At 36.7% G+C, this 23,482-nt stretch overlaps 1 protein-coding gene across 1 annotated transcript in view; it reads left to right on the forward strand.

Annotated features, from left to right (window-relative positions):
- Positions 1-22,900, forward strand: part of SPAG6 (sperm associated antigen 6) — a 59,462-nt gene extending 36,562 nt beyond the window's left edge. The window contains exons 5-11 of the mRNA XM_080812402.1: positions 329-534; positions 1,421-1,594; positions 2,765-2,917; positions 5,619-5,810; positions 14,773-14,889; positions 19,341-19,486; positions 21,910-22,900. Coding sequence (XP_080668528.1) covers positions 329-534; positions 1,421-1,594; positions 2,765-2,917; positions 5,619-5,810; positions 14,773-14,889; positions 19,341-19,486; positions 21,910-21,979 — 1,058 coding nt within the window. The 3' untranslated portion in view covers positions 21,980-22,900. The remainder of the gene's footprint in view (positions 1-328; positions 535-1,420; positions 1,595-2,764; positions 2,918-5,618; positions 5,811-14,772; positions 14,890-19,340; positions 19,487-21,909) is intronic.
- The last annotated feature ends 582 nt before the right edge of the window (positions 22,901-23,482 follow it).

Genomic DNA, 23,482 nt, shown 5'->3' on the forward strand with positions numbered 1-23,482 from the left:
TTGAGAAGTGCAGAATTGTCAGAGCTTAAACAGCTGACATCTGCTTACTCTCTTAAAAAAAAAAAAAAAAAGAATAACAAGCCATTTCAGCCTAATCTACCTCAAATGTGTTCATGTAAATGGAGGTCCGTCTATTGACCTGTATTCTTTTCAGCTCAGGATTGGTCCACATGGTTTATGAAACCAGGAAGGCTGATTTGAAATGCAGATGTCGAGACAGTGAAGTACACCCTCCCCTTTTTTCTTTGCTGTATCTGTCAGGGTGAAAAATGGCTTGCACAAGGGTCAGTCACCCATACTCACTTAATTACTTTTCTTGGACCCACAGAACTGTCACAAGCTGTGGTGGATGCGGGAGCTGTTCCTCTTTTAGTACTCTGTATCCAGGAGCCAGAAATTGCTTTGAAAAGGATTGCTGCTTCAGCCCTCAGTGATATTTCAAAGCATTCTCCGGAGTTAGCGCAGACGGTAGTGGACGCAGGAGCTATTGCTCACTTAGCCCAGATGATCCTGAACCCTGATTCTAAATTAAAGGTATTTAAAAATAAAGTTAAAAAACAAACAAATCAGGCTTCTGATTACCTCAGAAAATAGAAATGTGTGTAGATTAATATTATGCATTTAAAAATAATTAGAAAATTTATCATTGACAGTAGATATGGGTATGTTATGTATTTGATCTTTTAATATGTGAGCCTTATGCTGTAAAAATCAGACAGTGGACCTATCTGGTTAAAATATGTGCAACGCTGAAAACTAGGAGTAGCATTGGTATTAACATTAATCATGAAAATAAGGAATTACATAATGACTGAATCTCAGGGTTGGAAGGGAAGGGACCTAGAGGTCTTCTAGCCCACCACTGTTATATTTAAGATTCCATGAAAATTGCCCTATTTATCTTAGCCTTTTTTTTAATAGCTCCCTAAAATTTTTTGATTTTCAGCTAATAGTTAATTATACTTTCCCATTCTAGTAGTTACATTTTATAAGATTCTAAAATTGTTAATATTAACTAAATAATGGTAAGTTCTTTGAAATGTTATCAGCATGATGCCAAAAATAAGATGCTACTTCTGCTTGATCCTTTTTTGTACTACATGTATCATTAAGTAAGTATTAATTAAGAAATACTATCATCCAAAGGTCATGTTCTTTGATGATCTGCATAGATAAGAGATTTAAAGAGTCCACAGAAGAATGAAGGCATTTAATTTGGGAATTAGGGAATTTAAGAAACTAAGTGTCTTGGTATAAGACTAGAAATTGACAGTCTCAAGACTCCTACTAAAGTTCTGTCAGAAAAGTAATTGTTTTTTTCCTTCTTATAAAGGAATTTGAGTGTGTATAAAGCTGTTTGAATCAGAACTCTGCAGTGAGCTCTATATCATGTATTTTTATTTTGGTTTTTGCTTAACAGCGTCAGGTCCTTTCAGCTCTTAGTCAGATTGCAAAGCATTCCGTGGATCTGGCAGAAATGGTTGTGGAAGCGGAGATTTTCCCAGTTGTACTTACCTGCCTGAAGGACAAAGACGAATACGTGAAGAAAAATGCTTCTACTTTAATTAGAGAGATTGCAAAACATACACCTGAGGTAAGTTAAAAAAAAAATTAAGTTTTTAAAATACAGTAATATTTAGCTAGTTTTAGTTTTTAAGCAAAACATCAACTTGTTTGCAGGGCTCAAGTGCTGTGCCACATAATCTGGTTAGCTCAGGGCTTCTCATCCTCAGCACTGTGGACATTTTGGACTAGGTAACTGTTTGTCATGGGGGGCTGTCCTCTACAGGACAGGGTGGATGGTCAGCAGCACCCCTGGCCTCTGCCCACTGGATTCCAGTAGTACCCCTTACCCCATCCTGATAAACATGTCTCCATATACGGACCAGATGTTTCCCAGGGGACAAAAGGGCCCCTAGTTGTGAACCACTGGGTTATATCAATAGAATTTCAGCCTAAAATCTCAGTTTCTAATAATTTCCTGCCTTCCATTTCTAGACAGTGGGTGGCATGGACTTTTGTCATCCTTGTCATTCTGGGTCAGCTGGGAGTAGTGAGAGACAGCGTGACTCCAGGTCTGAAGAGACCACCAGGCCCACAGCCTAGTATAACCCCTCTGCTAACTGCTTGAGCTCTCAGATGCTGAAGGGGAAGAGATGAAGCAAGTCTGGGTGGATTCTGAAGTCGCATCTTTTTCTGTATATATTTTGACTAATCAATTTCATTTCATGAAACTTTAAAGTCATCATTCTTGATGTCACCTAACGTCTTCATTTGGTTGAGATTTTTCAAGATTGAAGTGCAATCAGCCAGTAGTCACTGCTAGCAAAGGGGAGATAATTAGGCTAGAACGGTTCAAGTCTGACACTGTCTTTCAGCGCTCAGTGATTAATGTGCTTCATACTCACACATTGTGATTGGGGGCTTCAGTGTTAACTGGTTATGAACTCACCCTAGACTTGATGTCTAGGTGAGGAATTTTGACATCTATTGCAATAAGGATAAAAGTCGTGCTATTGATGCATGAAAAACTGAACCCCAGAGTGGCTCCTCGCAATGAGTATGTCTGCACAATTGAAGTAGCAGGATTATTCTACTTATCTATTCCTTAATGAATACAACAGTCTCACTAAATGATATTTCAGATTTCACCAGATGGTTTTTTACGTCCTAAATTAAAAAAAAAATGGGCAAGGTTAAAGTGAGATTTAAAGGTAATCTCATGCTTCATGGTCACGATGCTCTGATTCTCCTCTCCTCCTAGCTTTCGCAGTTGATCGTTAACGCCGGGGGAGTGGCTGCCGTGATTGATTGTATCGGGTCCTGCAAAGGAAACATAAGACTGCCTGGCATCATGATGCTTGGTTACGTAGCAGCTCATTCTGAGAACCTGGCAATGGCAGTGATCATTTCCAAGGTCTGTGCTTGTTTAATTTCCTCTGATTATTGCAGTGAGATGTACTAAGACAGAACCACACACGAATGCCCTTCCACAGAGTGTAAAATCAAACTGACCAGAGTGAAAGAATTACCTCAAGAAATTTTCAGCTTTTTTTTCAAGGTTTGTTAGTAAGTTTCCCAAAGCAATGTTTGAAGAAGGTTTACTTTGCAGAAGTTTAAAGTTTTAGCCAGTGTTTAATATTGACAAACTATCAACACTTCTGAGGTTTAGTATTATCTGTACTTAAATATTAAGTATCTATCTCAAAGGATTGACTACATATTTATAGACATATAAAGCACACTTTGATTCAAAACAACTGTTATAGAGGCACCTGGGTGGCTCAGTTGGTTGAGCGTCTGACTCTTGGTTTCAGCTCAGGTCATGATCTTGGGGTCCTGGGATTGAGCCCCACGTCAGGCTCTGTGCTCAGTGGGTAGTCAGTCTGCTTGGTGAGGCTCTCCCTCGCCCTCTGCCCCTCCTCCCGCCCCTGCTTGTGCATGCTTTCTCTCTAAAATAAATAAATAGATCTTAAAAAAAAATACAACTATTATAAATGACATGTCTGATACTCATTTTCGTTGTTCTCTGAGGTCTATACATTATCCCCTTTCCTGTCATTTGGGTAAGAGATGACAAAGCTAGCACATCCTTTCTTTATCTACCTTCTCTCCCTCAGCTTTCATGAATTGATTTCTCTTCTTAGGTGGAGGAAATTCAGAGCACACATCAGATAGTAATGTTTTTGTTTCCTTGCTCTAGGGATTTGGCCTTATCTCAACTCGGTATTAACCCATCATGGAGTGTAGCCTTGGCACATAGTAGGTGCTCAGAAAATATTTGTTGAATGAATAAATATTGATCTCCCCAAGAATGCTTCAAAGGCTGTATGCTTACAGCATCTCTGGCAACCCTCTAGGGTGTGGGTTTCTTATCAGCATAGAAAACCTGCTGTGTGTTAAACAGAAGTGTGAGGTTTTTTGTTTTTTTCTTTTTTTATCCCTTGCTAATCCTCAGAGTAAAGAGGAACCTCAGATCTTTATTTTCTCCCAATTCCTTGATAATTCTTTGCTTCACTCCCTTTTTATCCTGCGCTTTTCCTTTTGTTCTTCTATTACCAAAGACTAGGATAGTGACTAGAGCAGTAGTGCTTTCTGAAGGGTCGCCATGGGGATATTATTGGGATTTTTGATTTGCAGTTCTTTTGTGCATAGAAAGCTTACACGTAGGAAGAAGGATGAAAGAAGCAATTACTTTTGCTTCCTGTATTTCTTCCCTCAACTAACCAGGAGGTGCTCCCCTCCTTTGGTCTAGGGTTGCTGCTGGCCTCTCCCACCTAGTTTGCCTTTCAGTTAGTGAAGATTGGGGTGGTGGCAGCAGCAGTTTGAGGCACGCCTCCAGGGCTGCATGATTCTTTCCTTGTCCTATGCAGCCCTGTAAGGACCAGTAACCACAACTTCCATTTACACAACACTTTATGATTCTCAAAGCACATTCATGTTCCTTATCTCATTTGATAGTCATAACAATGGAGGCCCATAGGTCAGAATCTGGGGGGTGGGGATAAAAGTGTCTTGTCTTCCTCTTGCCTTCATTCTTGATATATCCCGGAAGTATGGGGTTTCTGGAAAGTTGCCTCATTCTGGAAACAGATCTGACCTTTTTTGTTTTGTCAGACACACATTTTCAGTTGTAAGAAAGAAGCTGATGAAGAGATATGGCCAGTTTCTTTCGGCAGTTAGTCTTACTGATAACTGAATTTTAAGGTGGACAAAGAGAAAGTATACATAATCATTTGGTTTTTGCTATGGTAGCCTGACCTTTTGATATTGGCTTTTGTGATACTAAATTTAAGGTGATAATTATTGTAGTCTCAAATTCGTTAGAAAATTATGCCTATATAGAATCTGGAAAAATAATTTGATTTGGTTATTTGAGTCTTCCTTGGGAATATAAAATGTGGTGTATTTGAGACCCTTTAGTTAATTTTTTTTGATTATTGAGATAAAATTGAAGCTTGTGCAACATATAAGTACATGATATCTGTGTAACAAAAGTAATCATTGCTATTTTGATATTTTAATCATGTTAAAATGGGCAAAACTATCATTTAAAAGTTGGCCAAAATAAATGAAAATTATTTACTATTTCAGGAAAGGTTTTAGTGAATCTATTTCATCTAAAAGTTACTTAAATAGGGTTCTTGCTCATTCATTTGATTTTGGATTTGATTTTGGATAGTAGTTATTTTGTTCTCAGGTCTATTATACTTGGTAAAGGGCATTTTTTTTTTAAAGGATTCTAAATTAACTTTTTAAACAAAGGACAATAAAAGGTTTAAAATCCTAAACACTTTTATTTTGTCACAGTGGAATCTGGTTTTGCCTGTAATATACTAGTCTGGGGCATCTGTTATTTGGTTAAATGCCTCTCTATTTGGGGAGTAAATGCTAGCAGAGATAGTTTAGTTGGATTGTTACAGATAATTAAGGTAAATTAGTTCTAGCCATTTTATTGACTTGAAAAATGACAGCCCCTGTGATGTGCTCATTTATTGAACCGTTTAGGAAAAAAGGGATCAAGGACAAAATGATTTCTTCTAATGTTTGAGAGACATGGAAGACTCTTTAATCCTGCTCTAGATTCATAACACTTGCTCTTTTGATCAACGCTGCAGGGTGTGCCCCAGTTGTCAGTCTGCTTGTCAGAAGAGCCAGAAGATCATATTAAGGCTGCTGCGGCTTGGGCCTTAGGACAGATTGGGAGACACACTCCAGAGCACGCCCGGGCTGTTGCAGTCACAAATACCTTGCCGGTTCTGCTTTCATTGTATATGTCAACAGAAAGTTCCGAGGATCTTCAAGTAAAAGTAAGTGGTTAATTTTTAACAGTTGTAGGAAGATTTGTTAGATTTGACTCATTCTTAAAAATACATAATCTTAAATGTTTTCATTATCATTATGGGTAATATTGATTTTATTAGTCAAGAAATACAAATATATCAGAAGAACTGAGGTAGCTGTTCTTTGAAAATGGGTTACCCTTATCTCTAACAGTGACATATTTTAAAGAAAGTTCTCTGTAGGTGCAAAGTGGTTTGTAAAATGAATGTCTGGTTTTTGCATTCTGTACTCATGTTGACTTTCCTAATGGAATAGGAATTGAATAGCGGGATCTTGGAGGTGAATTAGAACCTTAGTCCAGTTAACGTTCAAAAACTGCGTCCAGAGGAATTTAAGGTGCTTTTGAAAGGCATAATGGTCAGAGGGTATTCCTGAAGCTATGATCTACCTCTCCTAAGTCTGCCTGATCATTTAATTATATGTTTTATGTTTGTTCCTTAAAAGAAAAATGTCCATAAATTCACTAAGTTAAACATTTTAAAATCATGTGTTTTTTAAAGATGGAAGGTTTCTTTAAAAAATATTAATGGCTACAAGAATGATTCACAAAACATAAATTTAATTAGGATGGGTTTTTAAATAATTTTAGAATTTCAAAGAAAAAAATGTTTCCCAGCTTAAATCCTTAAGAAAACATGTATCTTTTTTTGAAAGTAGTTTTTAGAATTGACTTAGACTGAGGAAAGAGGACAGAAAAGATAATAATAATTCAAAATAAAATTAACAAGAATAAGTTAAATGACATTTAAATTTAGTTAAAACAATAAATTAGCAAATAAGAAAGCACATTTGCTGAAGCAATTTTAGACGGTATAGTAAGGCAGGAATTTTATTTGAACTATATAGCTGAGGAACTCTGAAAATTTTATAGCGAGTCATTTATTGGATTTATACATTTTATAGAAATGAATTTATGTTTATTTGGTTATGTTTACAGGTTATTTTTCTATAGCTTCATTGAGGGAATTTCTAACATTAGCATTTTTTTTAATTTTTGTAAGACTTTCTACATCAATGACTTAATAGATTTGGCTTCCCTTACGTTTCTCCACAGTGTTCAGTGTATCCTTTTGCAAAGTTTGGTAGAGAGTAAGTTGACAATATGCTAAGGCCTTTCCCTGTTTAACAATTCTGTGATTCTTTGGCTTCCTGGTGAGAAACCACAATTACATTTCCAGTTTTGAGTTGTCCAAGTACAGCTGATTTACATACGTATAATTTTAACTTATTTATGTAGTTCACTTTCCGCCTCATATTTCTTTAACCCATTTATCATGCTTGCCTTTTCATCCTCCTACTTCCCTCTTCATCGCCCCCGCCCCCCAACCTCCTCCTCCTTTTCGTACCTCCTCCCTCCTTTCTCTGATGGTCCAATGACTGTGGTCTCCTCTGCAGGGTCTCTGCAGGTATAAGCTGTGCACAAAAATAGAATAGTAATCATATTCAACTTCTAGATTATCAGGAGGTAAATTATTAATAGTCTCTATCACTTTCAGATTCCTGTGTGTAACAACTTTTATTTTCTTTGAAGTTTTGGAAAAAAAGGAATATATCAGCTACAGCATGAGTAATTAATAGTGGAATCAATAGTAATTACAGTTTGAGAAACACTTGCAAATGGTGTCTTAGGTAGCACTAAATGCTTTTTATATACTACTAAGTTTATGTAACTTGGTTTTTAATGAATTATTATGCTGTTTTGTCATATAAATATCACTAGAGTAAAATAAGTTTGAAAACTTCACCTTTTGAAATAAGATCATTTTTATTGTGTTTAAGTTTAACAAAAGTAGTTTTACTAAAACATTCAGGTTTACTAATAGAAGTTAAGGATCCTTCTGCCTATATTTGATAAAATATTTACTTCCAGGAAATATAATGGGTAGTAAATTAAAAAGTGGGATCTTTATTAATCATTATCCTGTCAGCAGTCCTTCCAAGGCTTTAAGTCCATCCAAATATTTTCTTATTGTAGGGACTTGATTATTATTTTTGCTTCCCCAAGGTTTCTTGGATTCTAACGTTTGTTGTTTTAAAGGCTTTAGAGTGAAAGTCCAAGTCTGTTTGATTTGACATTATCTCAGTAGGGAAAAATGTATCCAAGAGCTTTAGGAACTGTCTAATGGTATTTCTCATTTGTCACTCTGTGGCAGCTTTCAAATTAAAGGCCATGTTGAAGTTCATTTTGTCCCAAAGGCATGTCAGCTTCTGTAAGCATTCTCTAATTGGTTCTGATCCAGGAGAACCAATGAGCAGTCCCTTGGAATTGCTTGCATGTTTTCACATAGCTTTATATCTGCCTGTACCTTATTGAAAATGGGGGGAAAAAAATCCATCTTTTATCTAATAAGCTCACCTATATATATTTGAAAATATTCACACAATTGCATTTTCATTTATTTTGATTTAGAGGCATCATATTGCAATGGTCCATCTTAGTTTGGCATTTGAGTAAGTTCATTCTATTACCTTAGTTATGAAAGTATTTCTAAGATTATTTGATTTAATAATTGTGTTCTTGTCATTATGGTTGCTTCCCTTCATTTTTTAACAGCTTTATTGAAATGTAGTTCATATGCCATACTGTTCACCCACTTAAAGTGTATAATTCAATGGTTTTAGTATATTCACAGATGCAACCCTCGCCACAATCTAATTTTAAAACCTTTTCATTCCCCCCTGAGCAGTCACTCCATACCCTCCCTGCTTAGCCCCAGGCAGCCATTAATTTACTTTCTGTCTTTGGGGATTTGCCTCTTCTGGACATTTCATTTAAACGGAATCATACATTATAAGTGGTCTTTTGCGGCTGGCTTCTTTTCACTTAGTCTAAGTTTCAAGGTTCACCCGTGTTGTAGCATATTTCAGTATTTTGTTCCTTTTTATTGCCAAATAATATTCCATTGTATCACTATACTACATTTTGTTTACCCATAGACCAGTTGATGGACATTTGGACTGTTTCTACTCTTTTGATTATGATAAATAATGCTGCTACGAACGTATTTATACAGGTTTTTGTGTGGATGTATGTGGATGTACATTTTCATTTCTCTTGGGTACAAGCCTAGGAGTAGGATGGCTAGGTCAAACAGTAACTCTTTTTAATATTTTGAGCAACCACCAAACTGTTTTCCAATGTGATTACACCATTTATATTCCCACTAGCAATGTATGAGGGTTCCAATTTTTCCACATTCTCGTCGAGACTTGTTATTGCCTTTTTATAAAAAATTGTAGCCAGGCTAGTGGGTGTGAATTGGCATTTCACTGTAGTTTTGATTTGCATTTCCTTGATGGTTAATGAAGTTGAAAAATCTTTTCATGTGCTTATTGGCCATTTGTATATCTCCTTTGGAGAAATGTCTAATCAGACCCTTTGTTCATTTTTAATTTGGGCTATTCTGTTTTTATTATTGAGTTGTAAGTGTTCTTTCTATATTTTGAATACAAATCTTCATCAGATGTATGATTTATAACCATTTTCTTCCATTCAATGGGTTATTATCACTTTATTGATCGTATTATATGTAGCAAAAATCTTTAAAATTGTAAAAGTTGCAATTTATTTATTTTTTCTTTTGTTGCTTGTACTTTTGGAGCTTTATCTAAAAAGACTTCACCTAACCCAAAGTCGTGAAGATTTATTCTCATGTTCACCCTTCCTTTTATTTTTAATTTTAAATTTTTTTGGGGGGGGGGCAGAGAAAGGAAAAGAAGGATAAGCTTTTTTTTTTTTTTTTTAAGATTTTATTTATTTATTTGACACACAGAGAGAGAATACAAACAAGGGGAAGTGGCAAAGGGAGAGGCAGGCTTCCTGCTGAGCAGGGAGCCCCATGGGGGACTCAATCCCAGGATGCTGGGATCATGACCTGAGCCGAAGGCAAAAGCTTAACGACTGAGCCACCCAGGCACCCTGAGAGAGATAATCTTAAGCAGGCTCCATGCCCAGCACAGAGCCCCATTCAGACCTTGATCTTACCACCCTGAGATCATGACTTGAGCCAAAATCAATAGATCCTTAACCAACTAACTGAGCCACCCTGGTGCTGCACCTCCATTTCCTTTTAATAAGTGTAACTCTTTGGGCCAGAATGCTTTCAGAACAAAATTAACTTTTGAATAAGAAATATTCATTTTAGGCAGTTTTCATTAAAGATCATCCATTAAGGCAAGCAACAATGGATAAGTTTTGTTATTTCTTTCATTTTCTGTAAAAAACAATTGAAATCATATCAAATATTTGCATCGTATTGACACTTTTAGTTTGTTAATTTCTATTCTTATGTGTGTCAAGAGATTAAAAAATAGTGTTGCTAGTTACTCAATGTGATTTTTACAATCGCTTTTATCAATGTGGAAAGAGTCACTTTTTAGAAATGACAGAAAATGAATGAATGTAGAACTTACATGCTATGATACTTTATAGGAAAACCAGGCTAAACCCAAGTTGCCCTGAATAGACAGCTCATAACTCCTTCTCTGACATCATCATCTATTTATACATATCTAAGGATAAAGACTAACTACTAAATGCTGTGACAATTAGAAAAATTCATGATTTGTTATTATTCCAAAGTAATATATTACTTGATTTACTGAAATAGGAGAATAAAAGGGTGTGTTTACCCCATATAAATTCTGTATGAATTTGTAAGAACTGTTTTATTTTGCTCAGTGCCATAAATAACCAAACATAAGGCACATTTCCTAAAGGCTAATAAATTTTAAACCCAACATATGACATGATATTATGTATAGAAAATCCTGAGGAATACAGACACACACACGAACAAAAATACCAGAATTACTAAGAGTTCAGGATTACCAGATATATGATCAATATATAAAAATCTGTCATATTTTCATATGCTGGTAATGAACAATTCAAACATGTGTGGTGCCTAGCTGGTTTAGTGAGTAGAGCATGCAACTTTTGGTCTCAGGGTCATGAATTCCAGCTGTATGTTGGGTGTAGAGATTATACATAAGTAAACTGTAAAAAAACAAATATGAAATTAAGACAATAGTTTCATTCACAATAGCATCAACAAATACTTAGGAATAAATTTAATAAGAGAAATATAGGCTTATACACTGAAAACTATAAAACATTGCTGAAAAAAGTTAAAGAAGGTCTGAATAATGGAAGGACACTGCATGTTCATGGACTGGATGATTCAATATTGTTAAGATGGCAATACTTCCCAAATTGATTTACATATTCAATACAATCTCTGTCACAATCCCAACTGGCTTCCCTCCCTGCAAACTTGAGAAGCTGATCCCCAAATTCATATGGAAATGCCAAGGACCCAGACTAGTGAAAACAATCTTGTAAAGGAACTTATACTGCCCAATTTTAAAACTTACTACAAAGCTATAGCTATCAAGATAGTGTGGAACTTGCTTACATAAAGACATACATATATATATCAATGTAACTGAATTTTGAAAGTCTGAAATAGACCCTTTTCTAATTTTTCACAACGGTTCCAAGGCAACTTAATGTGAAAAGGATAGTGTTTTCAGCAAATGGAACTGGGACAATTAGTACATTCTCAAACAAAAATAATTTGGACCCTTATACCATACACCAGAAGTAGCTAAAAATGGATCATAGATCTAAACATAAGGGTTAAGTCAACAAAACTCTTAGGAGAGAATGGAAAAGTCCTTGAAACCTTGGATTAGGCATTAATTTCTTAGAAATGATACCTAAAGCTCAAGTGATAAATGAAAACATTCATAAGTTGGGTTTCATCAAAATTAAAAACTGATATGCTTTAAAAGACTTCATTAAGAAAACAAAAAGACATGCCACAGACTTGAATTATTTGCAAATAATATATTCAAGAAAGGTTTATATTCAAAAATATATAAAGAGCTCCTATAACTCAATAATATGAAGACAAATAACCCAGTTAAACAATGGGCAAACCATTTGAATAAACATTTCATCAACAAATGATCCATCAGTATAAGAAAAAATATTCAACATCATTAGTCACTAGAGAGATGGGAATCAAAACCTACATCACGCCCACAAGAATGGCTACAGTTAATAAGACAGATAATAACAACTGTTGATAATCATATGGAGAATTTTGAATCTACTTACATTACTGGTCGAAATGTAAAATGTTGCAGTCCCATTGAAAAACAGTTTGGCAATTTCTCAAAATAGTAAACATACATTTACCATCATCACCCAACAACTTCACTCCTAGGTATCTTCCCAAGAGAAATGAAAACATTTGCTCTACACAAAGACTTGTATATGAATCTCCATAGCAGAATTATTCAAAATCACCCTAAGTGGAAACAACCCAAATGTTTATCAACTGGTAATGGATAAACAAAATGTGATAATATCTGTATAATGGAATACTATTTGACAATGAAAGGAATGAGGCACTGATACATGCTATAACATGGATGAACCCCCAAAACATTATATTTAGTGAAAGAAGTCAGACTCAAAAGTTCACTTACTGTATGATTCCATCTACATGAATCGTCCATATATAGAGACAGAAAGTAGGTTGGCAATTGCCCAGGGCTGGTGGGGGTGTGACTACAGATCGAATGAGGTTCCTTGTTGGAATGATGAAGATGTGCTAAAATTAGGTTGTGGTGATGGTTGCACAACTTTGTAAGTTTACTAAAAAGCCATTGAATTGTGTACTTAAAATGAGTGAATTTATGGTATGTAAATTATATCTCAATAAGGTTGTTAAAAAATCTTAAGCTCATGGGGTGCCTGGGTGGCTCAGTGGGTTAAGCCTCTGCCTTGGGCTCAGGTCTTGATCCCAGGGTTCTGGGATCCAGCCCTGCATCAGGCTCTCTGCTCAGCAGGGAGCCTGCTTCCCCCTCTCTCTCTGCCTGCCTCTCTGCTTACTTGTAATCTCTGACTGTCAAATAAATAAATAAAATCTTTTAAAAAAAATCTTAAGCCCAGAAATTGACCAGTAAATAAAATCTTAACTAATATACTACTATTTCTTTCATGTTGGGAAATATAGCTGATTATTAATCATGAAATACATTCCTATCTAGAAGTCAATGTAGTCATAAATCAAGTATATTTCCTTTTTTTTTTTTTTAAGATTTTATTTATTTGACAGACAGAGATCACAAGTAGACAGAGAGGCAGGCAGAGAGAGAGGGAAGCAGGCTCCCCACTGAGCAGAGAGCCCGATGTGGGGCTCGAGTCCAGGACCCTGAGATCATGACCTGAGCCGAAGGCAGAGGCTTAACCCACTGAGTCACCCAGGTGCCCCATAAATCAAGTATATTTCTTGACAAAGGATAGTGAAACTCAGTGAATTTGTAGGATCATTAGACTCTTTTCTGGAGTTCTTAATTAATAACTTGACAGTATATCACCATGGCACAGTGGATGTGATCTGTGTGATACAATAAGTAGACCTTATCACCAATAGCAGTTAAATTTGCTGACCTGCTAAGGTCACCATGACCCGAAGATGACTCACAAAGATGTAACTAGGTATGCTGGGGATTGGTAGTTTAATTTCAGTGTAGGTTATACTACTTGTGGAAGAAAGTTGGGCTGAATTTCTTACATTTCTTATTTTGTTTCATTTAGTTTGTGAAACAATATTTGAGGACAAATGTGCCAAGAGATAAGCCTGAGTCTCTGGGAAACCATGAAATTGACAGAGCCTTTCCTGATAGCACAAATGTGATGAAAGTTTTTCCTGAATCCATTTGCCAATTGTAAAATTCATGATGTGAAAATCAAAAGGCTCCTTGGAAACAAAACACCAAAATGCTCTTTGACATTTCAAAAGCACTGCTAAACATTCAACATACAAGCAAAATCACACACAAAACACACACACACAGTAGCGCCTGGGTGGCTCAGTGGGTTAAAGCCTCTGCCTTCGGCTCGGGTCGTGATCCCAGGGTGCTGGGATCGAGCCCCGCGTTGGGCTCTCTGCTCAGCGGGGAGCCTGCTTCCTCCTATCTCTCTGCCTGCCTCTCCGCCTACTTGTGATCTCTCTCTCTTTCTCTCTGTCAAATAAATAAATAAAATCTTAAAAAAAAAAAAAAACCACACACACACAAAACCACATACAAGCAGGTGTGGAATTCCAGTGGAAAACAGCTATAGACAAACCCAGCTGTGAAGCCTTCCAACATGAAGAGGGCAGGCTTGAAGACCAGAACGCTGAGGCACAGCGAGCTATGGCCTGAAAGCTGGCTGCAGTCACATTAGGATCCTTCTGTCACACCCAGAGGCACTGTGAAATACAGAGTGCTGGGGAGAGTGGGGAGGTGCCTGTGGTGTTGCTTTAGGGTGATACACTTCCTGTTGCTGAGGGGAGCTTTCCTATACAGTTAAGCAGAGCCTCTGTTTTGCTTTACCTGTGAATGGGGCAGTTTCTCCCATGAGCTACAGGGGCATATCTGCAAATGTTCACCAAATAATGAACATAGTAGGATCTTCCTGACTATAAGCCTGTAAGCCACGAAACCTTTTAGAGAATACACAATGTTTGATATGACTTTCTACAACAAACTATTTTCTATTTCTTGATTGGAAGGAGTAGGACATGTTGGCTATCTCACAGTTTATATAATTTATACTAATAAAATATAATATATATTAATTTTCAGTCTATAGCTTTATGCTTTTTAATTTTACTTTACTCGGGTGATTTTAAGATATCAGTAATACACTGTATATTCTAAAATTTCACATGAAGACAATTGGCAGGGTATTCTATGATAAAACCAATGCCAGATAGAAGTTTTTCTGACAACTGTTTTAAATAATGAAACAACTGCAGGTTAGACCTGGAAATTAATTTCATTTTCACATTCTAGGAATATGAGGCATGGATTTTTGTCAAGCTTTGATTGCTACTTTGGTCTATATTTTGCTTTGTATCTCAACAGAGTAAAAAAGCCATAAAGAATATCCTACAAAAATGCACCTATTTACCAGCCCTTGAGCCATTTCTGTATGATGCCCCTCCCAATATCCTGAAGCACGTGGTTGGACAGTTCAGTAAGGTAAGAAATGCTCTCTTTTCTAGAAGTGGGGAAAGAAAATTTAAATGACTTGTTAACTTTTTTCTGTTGGGTCAGTGTCTTCTGAACGATGGGCACAGGCATTTACTTCTTAACTCTCACTGACTGTAGTGACAGGAAGGGTAACAGAGGTTAATAAAATTAACATGAGTTAATAAAATTCACATATAAATGATTTACACTTCCTTCTTCCTCACATTTTCATTATAGCCTCCGTACTGTCTTTTTCAGTGTTCTTGGGTAGTAGATAGTATGTGAACCTATAAACACCTCATAATGCAGATAATTTATATTCGTAAGTAATTTAGTAATTATCCTGGTGTCTGTTAATCTCACTCACCTGGGCACAGTGCAAAGATCTTATAAAGAAAAATAAAAAAGGTCACTGAACCATTTATGACAGAGTCCATGCACCTTACTGGAGATGCTTTCAGTCATTTGGAGTTTACCGACTTATTTTATGAACAGTTTTAACAAATATAGCCATCAAATTTCTTAGATCATTGCAGAGTAAAAGTAGTAAGTAGAAAGGTCAAGGTGCTGGGTGTAGGCTTAGCCAGCAGGATCGACTATTGATAGCAAAGGCCAAGAAAGAAGGACTGTATCCCCACAGTCATTGATGGCCAGGGTGGCAACCCTAAGCTATAAAGAACTGGTTACATTGTGATCAGGAGATTTGATTTAAGAAAATGCGGTCTTTGGAAGTAGTATCCCATAATGGTTAAGAGCTCAGGCTCTGGAATTAGGGTGCCTGGATTTCCCATTTACCAACTGTAATATCTTTTTTTTTTTTTTTTAAGATTTTATTTATTTGACAGACAGAAATCACAAGTAGGCAGAGAGGCAGGCAGAGAGAGTGGAGGAAGCAGGCTCCCCGCTGAGCAGAGAGCCCGATGAGGGGCTCGATTCCAGGACCCTGAGATTATGACCCGAGCCGAAGGCAGAGACTTTAACCTCTGAGCCACCCAGGCACCTCCTTTTTTTTTTTTTTTTTAAGATTTTATTTATTTGTCAGAGAGAGAGACAGCAAGCTCAAGGAGGGCGAGTAGCAGGCAGAGGGAGAAGCACGCTCCCTACTGAGCAAAGAGCCCAATGCAGGACTCAATCCTAAGACCTCGGAATCATGACCTAAGCCGAAGGCAGATGATTAACAGACTGAGCCACCAAGGCATCCCTACCAGCTGTAGTATCTTTAGCAAAGTCTTGATGTTGGTAAACCTTAGTATGATTACCAATAAAATGGGGGTAATAAGAATTCCTGTTTTATAAGGTCACTGTAAAGATTAAATGGGATATTATTTGTACAGGGTTTAGCTTAATCCCAGGCACATATTAAGCATTCAAACCCCCTCTTCCCCACTGAAAAACCTAAAATGTTGTTTTAAAGAAATAAATCATGGACTTGGTTAAGGTTAATTTCTTAAAAATTAATAAAAACGAGTGGGAGGCAAATTCATGTGAATAGTTAGGTATAATCCTATATAAAGCAGGTGTTACTATTTGTATACTATATTTCTATAAACAATGAGCAAAAATTACATATTGTTACAACTTTTAAACTAGGCCCTGCAGTTTAGGTCCAGTTTCAGGTACTCATCTGAAAGATAATACTATCTGCTAATAGCCTTCGGTTCTCTGTGTTCCATGATCTTCAGCAGCTTGGCTAACCCCCAAACACCATAGTCACCGGATTGCAGAAGGTTTTACATGGCTAAGGCTGTGTTAGGATATAGTTCTGGGAAGCAACATTTAGGTTCTGTCTTCCCCTTCCAGGAAAATAATCAAACGTTTTTTCCCCTCTTTGGGTACTAGGTAAGAAATTGAGCAGCCAATTTGATCAACTAAAAGGGAGAGGGAGGAAGTGGATGAGTGGTTCATCTACAAGTCATCAGCTCTTGAAAATAAGCAACTGACCTTATTTCTGAAAGCTTTACTTTATGGTCTGATCTTTTATACTACTGAGTGAGATATTCTAGTTTATTGAACTCACTGTGAAAATACTAACCTGAACTGAGTTCAAAATAAATCACTAGAGTAAACCAGTGGGATTTGTGGACATTAGACAGCTGAGATAAAATACAGTACCACATATGATATACTCTTACAAATGTGCCTTTGTTTTGCTTGAGGCAGAATTTTGTGTTTTCTTAATCTAAGGATACCAGAGCACTAGAAGGAGACGAGAAAGCAAGGCAGTAGGTAAAAAGATGTTAGTTTAGTGTGGCTGGGGTCAGAGATAGGAGGTAATGAAAACTCTCCAGGCCAAACAAAGTATTTAGAAAATATGTATCTGTAGGCTTATTTCACTTTTTAGAAATACATTCTAGTATCATCTTTTTTTTAAGAACGAGAACGCAAGTGTGTGTGTGTGAGCTCAGGAAGGGGGGGGGAAGGGCAGAGGGAGAGAGAGAATCTTAACCAGGCTCCATGCTGAGAACGTGGAGCCCCACGCAGGGCTCTGTCTCACAACCCTGAGATCATGACCTGAGCCGAAATCAAGAGTCAGACACTTAACTTAACACCTTAACACCTTAGCCATCCAGGTGCCCCACTAGTGTCATCTTTTATTGTCCAGTTGATGTGTACTATCATTCTATTAGCAAGATCCTTTTGTAATTTTAAGTATTTGCTAAATGCCTACATGTACCCAATACTCTGTTAAACATTGGGGGATAGACCAAAAAAAAAAAAAAAAAAACTTTATAATCTAGCTGAAAGACCAGACAAAGCAATTAGAAAGCACTTCAGTGTGCTAGATTTCATGATTAACTTTTTTTTTAATTTAAAAAGGAATAAATGAATGCAATCTGAAGTATTCAGAGAGGACTTCAATGGAGGAACTATAAGGAAATAAAGCTGGTCTTTGAACAAAGAGAAAGAATGGAGGGGGAAGGAAAGGGTGTTTCTGTCAGAGAGCATAGTAGCAATGGCCAAAGAGGGGAGCAGGGATTTCCATAATGCAAAACCATCCCCTCTCCAGGACCTTTCTCATCTGGTCAGTGATTGCTGTCTTGCATAATTTATTTCTTCATCTCCACTGGCTGTTTCCCCTCAACACAAGAACATCCACTGTCAAATCCAGTGACTTTTTAAAGTTCTCATTGGTTGCTTCTTAAAATCTTCTCTTGGGGGGCGCCTGGGTGGCTCAGATGGTTAAGCATCTGCCTTCAGCTCAGGTCATGATCCCAGGATCCTGGGATCATGTCCCACATTGGGCTCCCTGCTCAGTGGGAAGCCTGCTTCCCCCTCTCTCTTCTCCTTCCCCTGCTTGTGCTCTCTTGCTCTGTCAAATAAATGAATAAAATATTTTTTAAAAATCTTCTCTTGGATTTGTGGATTCCTTACTTTTCTGATTTTTCTTGCCTTTTTAACATCTCCTCAATTTCCTTTCCCTGCTTAGTGTGTTCTTTCATTTGTTAAACATTTATTGAACATCTGTTAGGCACCAGGCACTAGAGAAATGAATGAATAAATGAATGAATGAATATATAATTTCTGTCTTCAATGACATTTATGTGTGACAGACATAGAAGCTGATAGTTAAAATATTTTTTTTAAATATTTTATTTATTTATTTGACAGAGATCACAAGCAGGCAGAGAGGCAGGCAGAGAGAGAGGAGGAAGCAGGCTCCCTGCGGAGCAGAGAGCCCGATGCGGGGCTCGATCCCAGGACTCTGGGATCATGACTTGAGCCGAAGGCAGAGGCTTCAACCCACTGAGCCACCCAGGCGCACCTGATAGTTAAAATATTATGCAGCAGGTGCACTGACAGTGGTTCAACAGAACGCTGTAAGAGAAGAAAAGTTATCTACCTCATCCAGGGATATGAGGGTAGGTAGGAATGTCCCAGAGGAAGTTTCTTAAAGGAGAGGATGCCTGAGCTGAACCTTAAAAAGATAAGTAAGAGCCAAACAAATGTGGGGAGAAGCATGGAGGGTAAGGGCATTCTGGGAAGAGGAAACAGCAAAAGGCAAGAAATGGCCCAACATGCACCTGCTGAGCTTACTGAAATGAAATTTAGGATAGAGATTGGTAGGGAAGGAAGCTGGAGAGGTACTTAGGACCTGAGTCACAAAAGGCCCTCTGTGCCTGCTGAAGAATCTTGCTTCTAATTTTGTGGCTAGAGGAGAGACCCTGAATGGGTGTAAGCAAAGGAGGGACACTACTTTGCTTTTACATATATGAGTGGATCCCCATTACCTTTGCTCATGTTCGAGGCCTTTATTCCATCTCCACAACATAAAAAGCTAATACATTTCTAAAGAGACTACATTTTACTTCTAATCATCAGCAAATTTAGGCTCATTTTGTTATAGATATATTGCACATAAATCCTCCTTTACATTTCCTCAGGTAGATTATTTGTTTTCACCAACAATAATCCCACTTAGAAAAGAAAAGCTGACATTTTTGTGTGCTTGACTTTTCAAGGTACTGCCACATGACAGCAAAGCTCGACGACTTTTTGTAACAAGTGGTGGACTTAAAAAGGTTCAAGAGATAAAAGCAGAGCCTGGATCTCTCCTTCAAGAATACATCAACAGTATTAACAACTGTTACCCAGAGGAAATAGTAAGGTGGGAAAAATGGACTTTGAGTAGTTCAAAATTATAATGTAGTTTTTCTGTCTTCAAATCTAGATTTTATATCCACTGTGTCAAAATGTGGTCTTGAAATACTCCATAAGACCAATGTATACATTTACTTCTCCTGTGATCTCTTTTCCCCCACAAATTTAATAATGTTCAGATGGACACACACCTCTCCAAATCAAACTGGAATGTCGTTTGAGACATATCTATACTAATCCAATACACACTTTACCAAAGAGTGCCTGAATACAGAGTGCAAGTTAAAGTAGCAATCTTTAATGTGACCATGATTTAGAAAGGGCCTATAGATTCTGATTTTCATAGTTCCGTGTGTATTATTTTTCAGCCTTATGCTCACATTTATATAAACAGGAGTATTGCAAATAGGAAAGAGATGTTGAGTGGCAAAAAGAAAGTTACTATCTATATTTGAAAAAAATAATGTTTGTGATATGCAGGTGCCTCATAATAAAGTAATAGGAAGTTCTTTTCAAAATGCAGTTTTTTTAATAACGTTGATTTGCAGAGCATTAAACCTAAGCCTCAGTCCTTGTAAGTCTAAAAAAAAACTATACCACTAAACCCAAAATCAATAAAAGCAAATTTACCAAGAAAAGATAGAATGACTTAAACAACTGAATCCTGAAAAATGCCAGTAAAACATTCAGAATTAAAGGCCATATTTATCCATATTTGTCTAATAGGTTATTTTATCACTTCCAGTTCCTTTCAATTCAGATGCTAAATTTTATTAGAAATACTTACCTGTATTTGGACTATATAAAGTTTACTATAAAGTTTACTATATAAAGTTGAAAAGGTAGATTTACAAGTTGTTCCAAAGACACCTGAAAATTTCACTTAGGGGCACCTGTGTGGCTCAGTGGGTTAAGTGTTTGACTCTTGATTTTTGGCTCAGGTCATACGTGGGCTGGGTGTGGGCCTGTTAAAATTCTTTCTCCCTCTTCCTCTGCCCCTCCCCCCACTCACACACGCACACGTGCATGTGCGCTCTCTCTTTAAAAAAGTTTCACCGAAAACTGAATTGAATATCAGTTTTTACATTTTTATTACAATTAAATAAAAAATTCAGTTCTTCAGTCACACTAGCCATATTTCTAATGCTCGATAATCACATGTAGCTAGTGAAACAGCACAATTTTTTAAGTTTTGATTTTTCTAAATCTACTTACCATTTATATAAAAATACCTATCTCGTATTTGACACATTTATCAGGCCTAGTCGGGTGAGGCCTGTTTTAAAATTTGTGACTAACTCAGAGAAACAGTTGTGACTTCCTCAATGTAAGAGTATTTCAAAGAGACCCACTGTTGAAGGACAGTTTTTTCAAGGGTAGGATGCCCTTAGAGGAGAAACTTTTTTAGGGTAAGTGTTATGTATGTATGCATGTGTCTTTTTAACTATGCCTGCCTATAAATACACTATTAAGAAAATACTGTTCTGTTTTGTTCACCTCCACTTGACAAATTGTAGGAAAAATTAGTGTAATATAAATTGTGAGTTTTTAAGTCAAAATCTGAGAATAAGTAAAGATTACTAACAAGGATAAAGCAAATCATTAGATTTTATCTGGAAAGAACACCTTAGGAAGTTTAATTGTTTTGAGTGTTTTGGAAAATTTTAAATTATACTTAGATTTTTTCTGTTTTTTATATTCTAGAATGCCTGCCAAATTTTATTTGACATACTTTTATGTGCATATAAATTCTTTCCATAAATATGAAGCATTCTATAGTGCATTAATCAATATATTTAATACTTTTACACTATCTATTTTATAAAATGTTCAATTTATAAATATATATTTTAGTACTACAGATGCCCCAAATCAATGAAAATGACTAATTTCCTAAGTTTGTATGATGGGATATTTGTAACCATTTATTAAATAGTTCTTTAATGTGAATTATACTCCTAGAAATTTTTGTTTTTATTGATGACCTGATCTGATTAAGATATATAGTGAGAATAACCTGTAAGGCATTCAGAATGCAGTCATTGATTAGTAATGTCTAATTTATTTAAAAAACCTATAAGCTATGATCACTAAAGCAACATCAGTCATATGACATAATAAAAACAGTCTCTGTAATAAAATACTGTCACTGGATCCAAGTATCTTGCTTTGAAAATACCTCTTCTGTGCCACTGCATTAATAGCCCTTCAGTGTTTTGCTCTTAATCTAGCACAGTCTTGTGTGTTGGCGTTCTCTTCCTTGCGAGTCTCTAACCCTATGCAGAGAGCATTACTGGAGCATAACTATTTCAAGTGTATTTGAGGTTTCACTGATAGAATTAATTTAGATAAATACCGTGTATTGAATCTTTTGTGCCTACCGTGTTGAATCTTTTCACAAGTATCTAACAGAAAAATTTTCTCTTTCAGATATTATTCCCCTGGATATTCAGATACACTTCTGCAGAGAGTGGACAGCTATCAACCACTTACTAACTAAGCAAAGTTCCGTCTTTAGTCTCTGATTCACAGCAGAGTATTTATGAATGGCAGTTGTTAAAGCTCTTTCTAAATATTTGAACTCAGTACATTCTAGATTTATTCAGTGTGAAATACCTTTGGAGAATATTTTCTAAATTTATGTAATACTTTAAGAAATTAGTGGCCTGAATAGATGAGAAACTACTGGTCATTTGCTTAGGATTTGCTCTCCGGGTAAATTTTTAGAAGACACTAAAGGGTGTTAAGGCATTTGTTATTGTTCTATTAAACCCCTCTCTACAGCCCCCAAACACTCACACCTCCAACTACATATAGATGAAACTTTCAGTTATTTTGGCCAATTCCTCCTAGACCTAGACAAGGAAAACTGGCCTTGCAAATTCCTCAGCAGGACATAGAAGGGAAATTGCTAAAAGAGGAAACTAATGACAGAAGTCCTGGGCACCTGAAGAGATTCTGATGCTCTTTTTATCAATGCATTATCCAAACACAGGAATCTACGGATAACCTATCCGGTTCTCCTAGTAACTTAGGAAGCTCTCCTTGTCATGCCAAATTTTCTCAGCTCTTTTCTCACCTCCCTGAAACTGTTCTTTATCTCTCCTGGGGCTGGAGAGAGAGGAAGTCGATATTAACCATTATTCCACTATAGCCATGCTTCCCATTTCACTGAAAGGTTTCTGAGTCTAGCCCAGCTCATGAATAAACAAGGAAGCAGACAAATGAAATGGGTCCTCAGTATACCCTGTCTTTGCTTCAGTTCCCCAAGTTTCAAAAGCCACATTTTTAGGGATTTGAGAAATAATTTAAAAAGAATACCGCCAGACTTAGACTTTTCATGCATTTTCACTTAGAGAGCTAAAAGGGGGTGAGAGGGAGTTTCAGTAAAATATTAAATAAAAACAACATTCGAATCTTCCTTGCATTTTTTTCTTGTGGTGTACTTCTGACCTTGGGGATTACGTAGTTAGTTGATGTGTATGTGTGTATGTGTGTGTGTCTTTTGATTTACAAGGACATTCCTTACAGTGATCTTCCCTGGAGGCCTAGAGAGGAGGTGACTGATAACCAGAGAGCCTCTAGGCCACAGTGCTCCCAACCTGGCCAGATTTCAGGTTTCCTTCTTGGATTCTTTCCCCCCTACCCCCAAAAAGAACCTACCCATCTATTTTTGGTATTTTCTGGATTCATCTCTGTCATCGTTTCCTAACAGTGCCTAACGTCGTTGCATCTTTTTAAATTAAACTTCATCATACCCAAGACCGTCCCATTTCTTTTTGCCTCATATCAGCCTAGGATTACTTGCAATTTGACTTTTTAATACCTTCTGGACCCTACTTTATTTCTTTGCAGTAATTTCTTGGATGTATTGCATAAGAAAATAACTTTTATTTTCAGTTGTGTAGCTTTCCATTCTCTTCACTCCAGCCCAGCTTCTCTTCCAAATCTTTTAACAATATGAGAAAATAAAGATAGTTTTCATGTTTCTTCCTTAGTACAG

This window comes from Martes martes (assembly GCF_963455335.1).
Source record: "Martes martes genome assembly, chromosome: 8".
In the NCBI taxonomy this organism is placed as follows: domain Eukaryota; kingdom Metazoa; phylum Chordata; class Mammalia; order Carnivora; family Mustelidae; genus Martes; species Martes martes.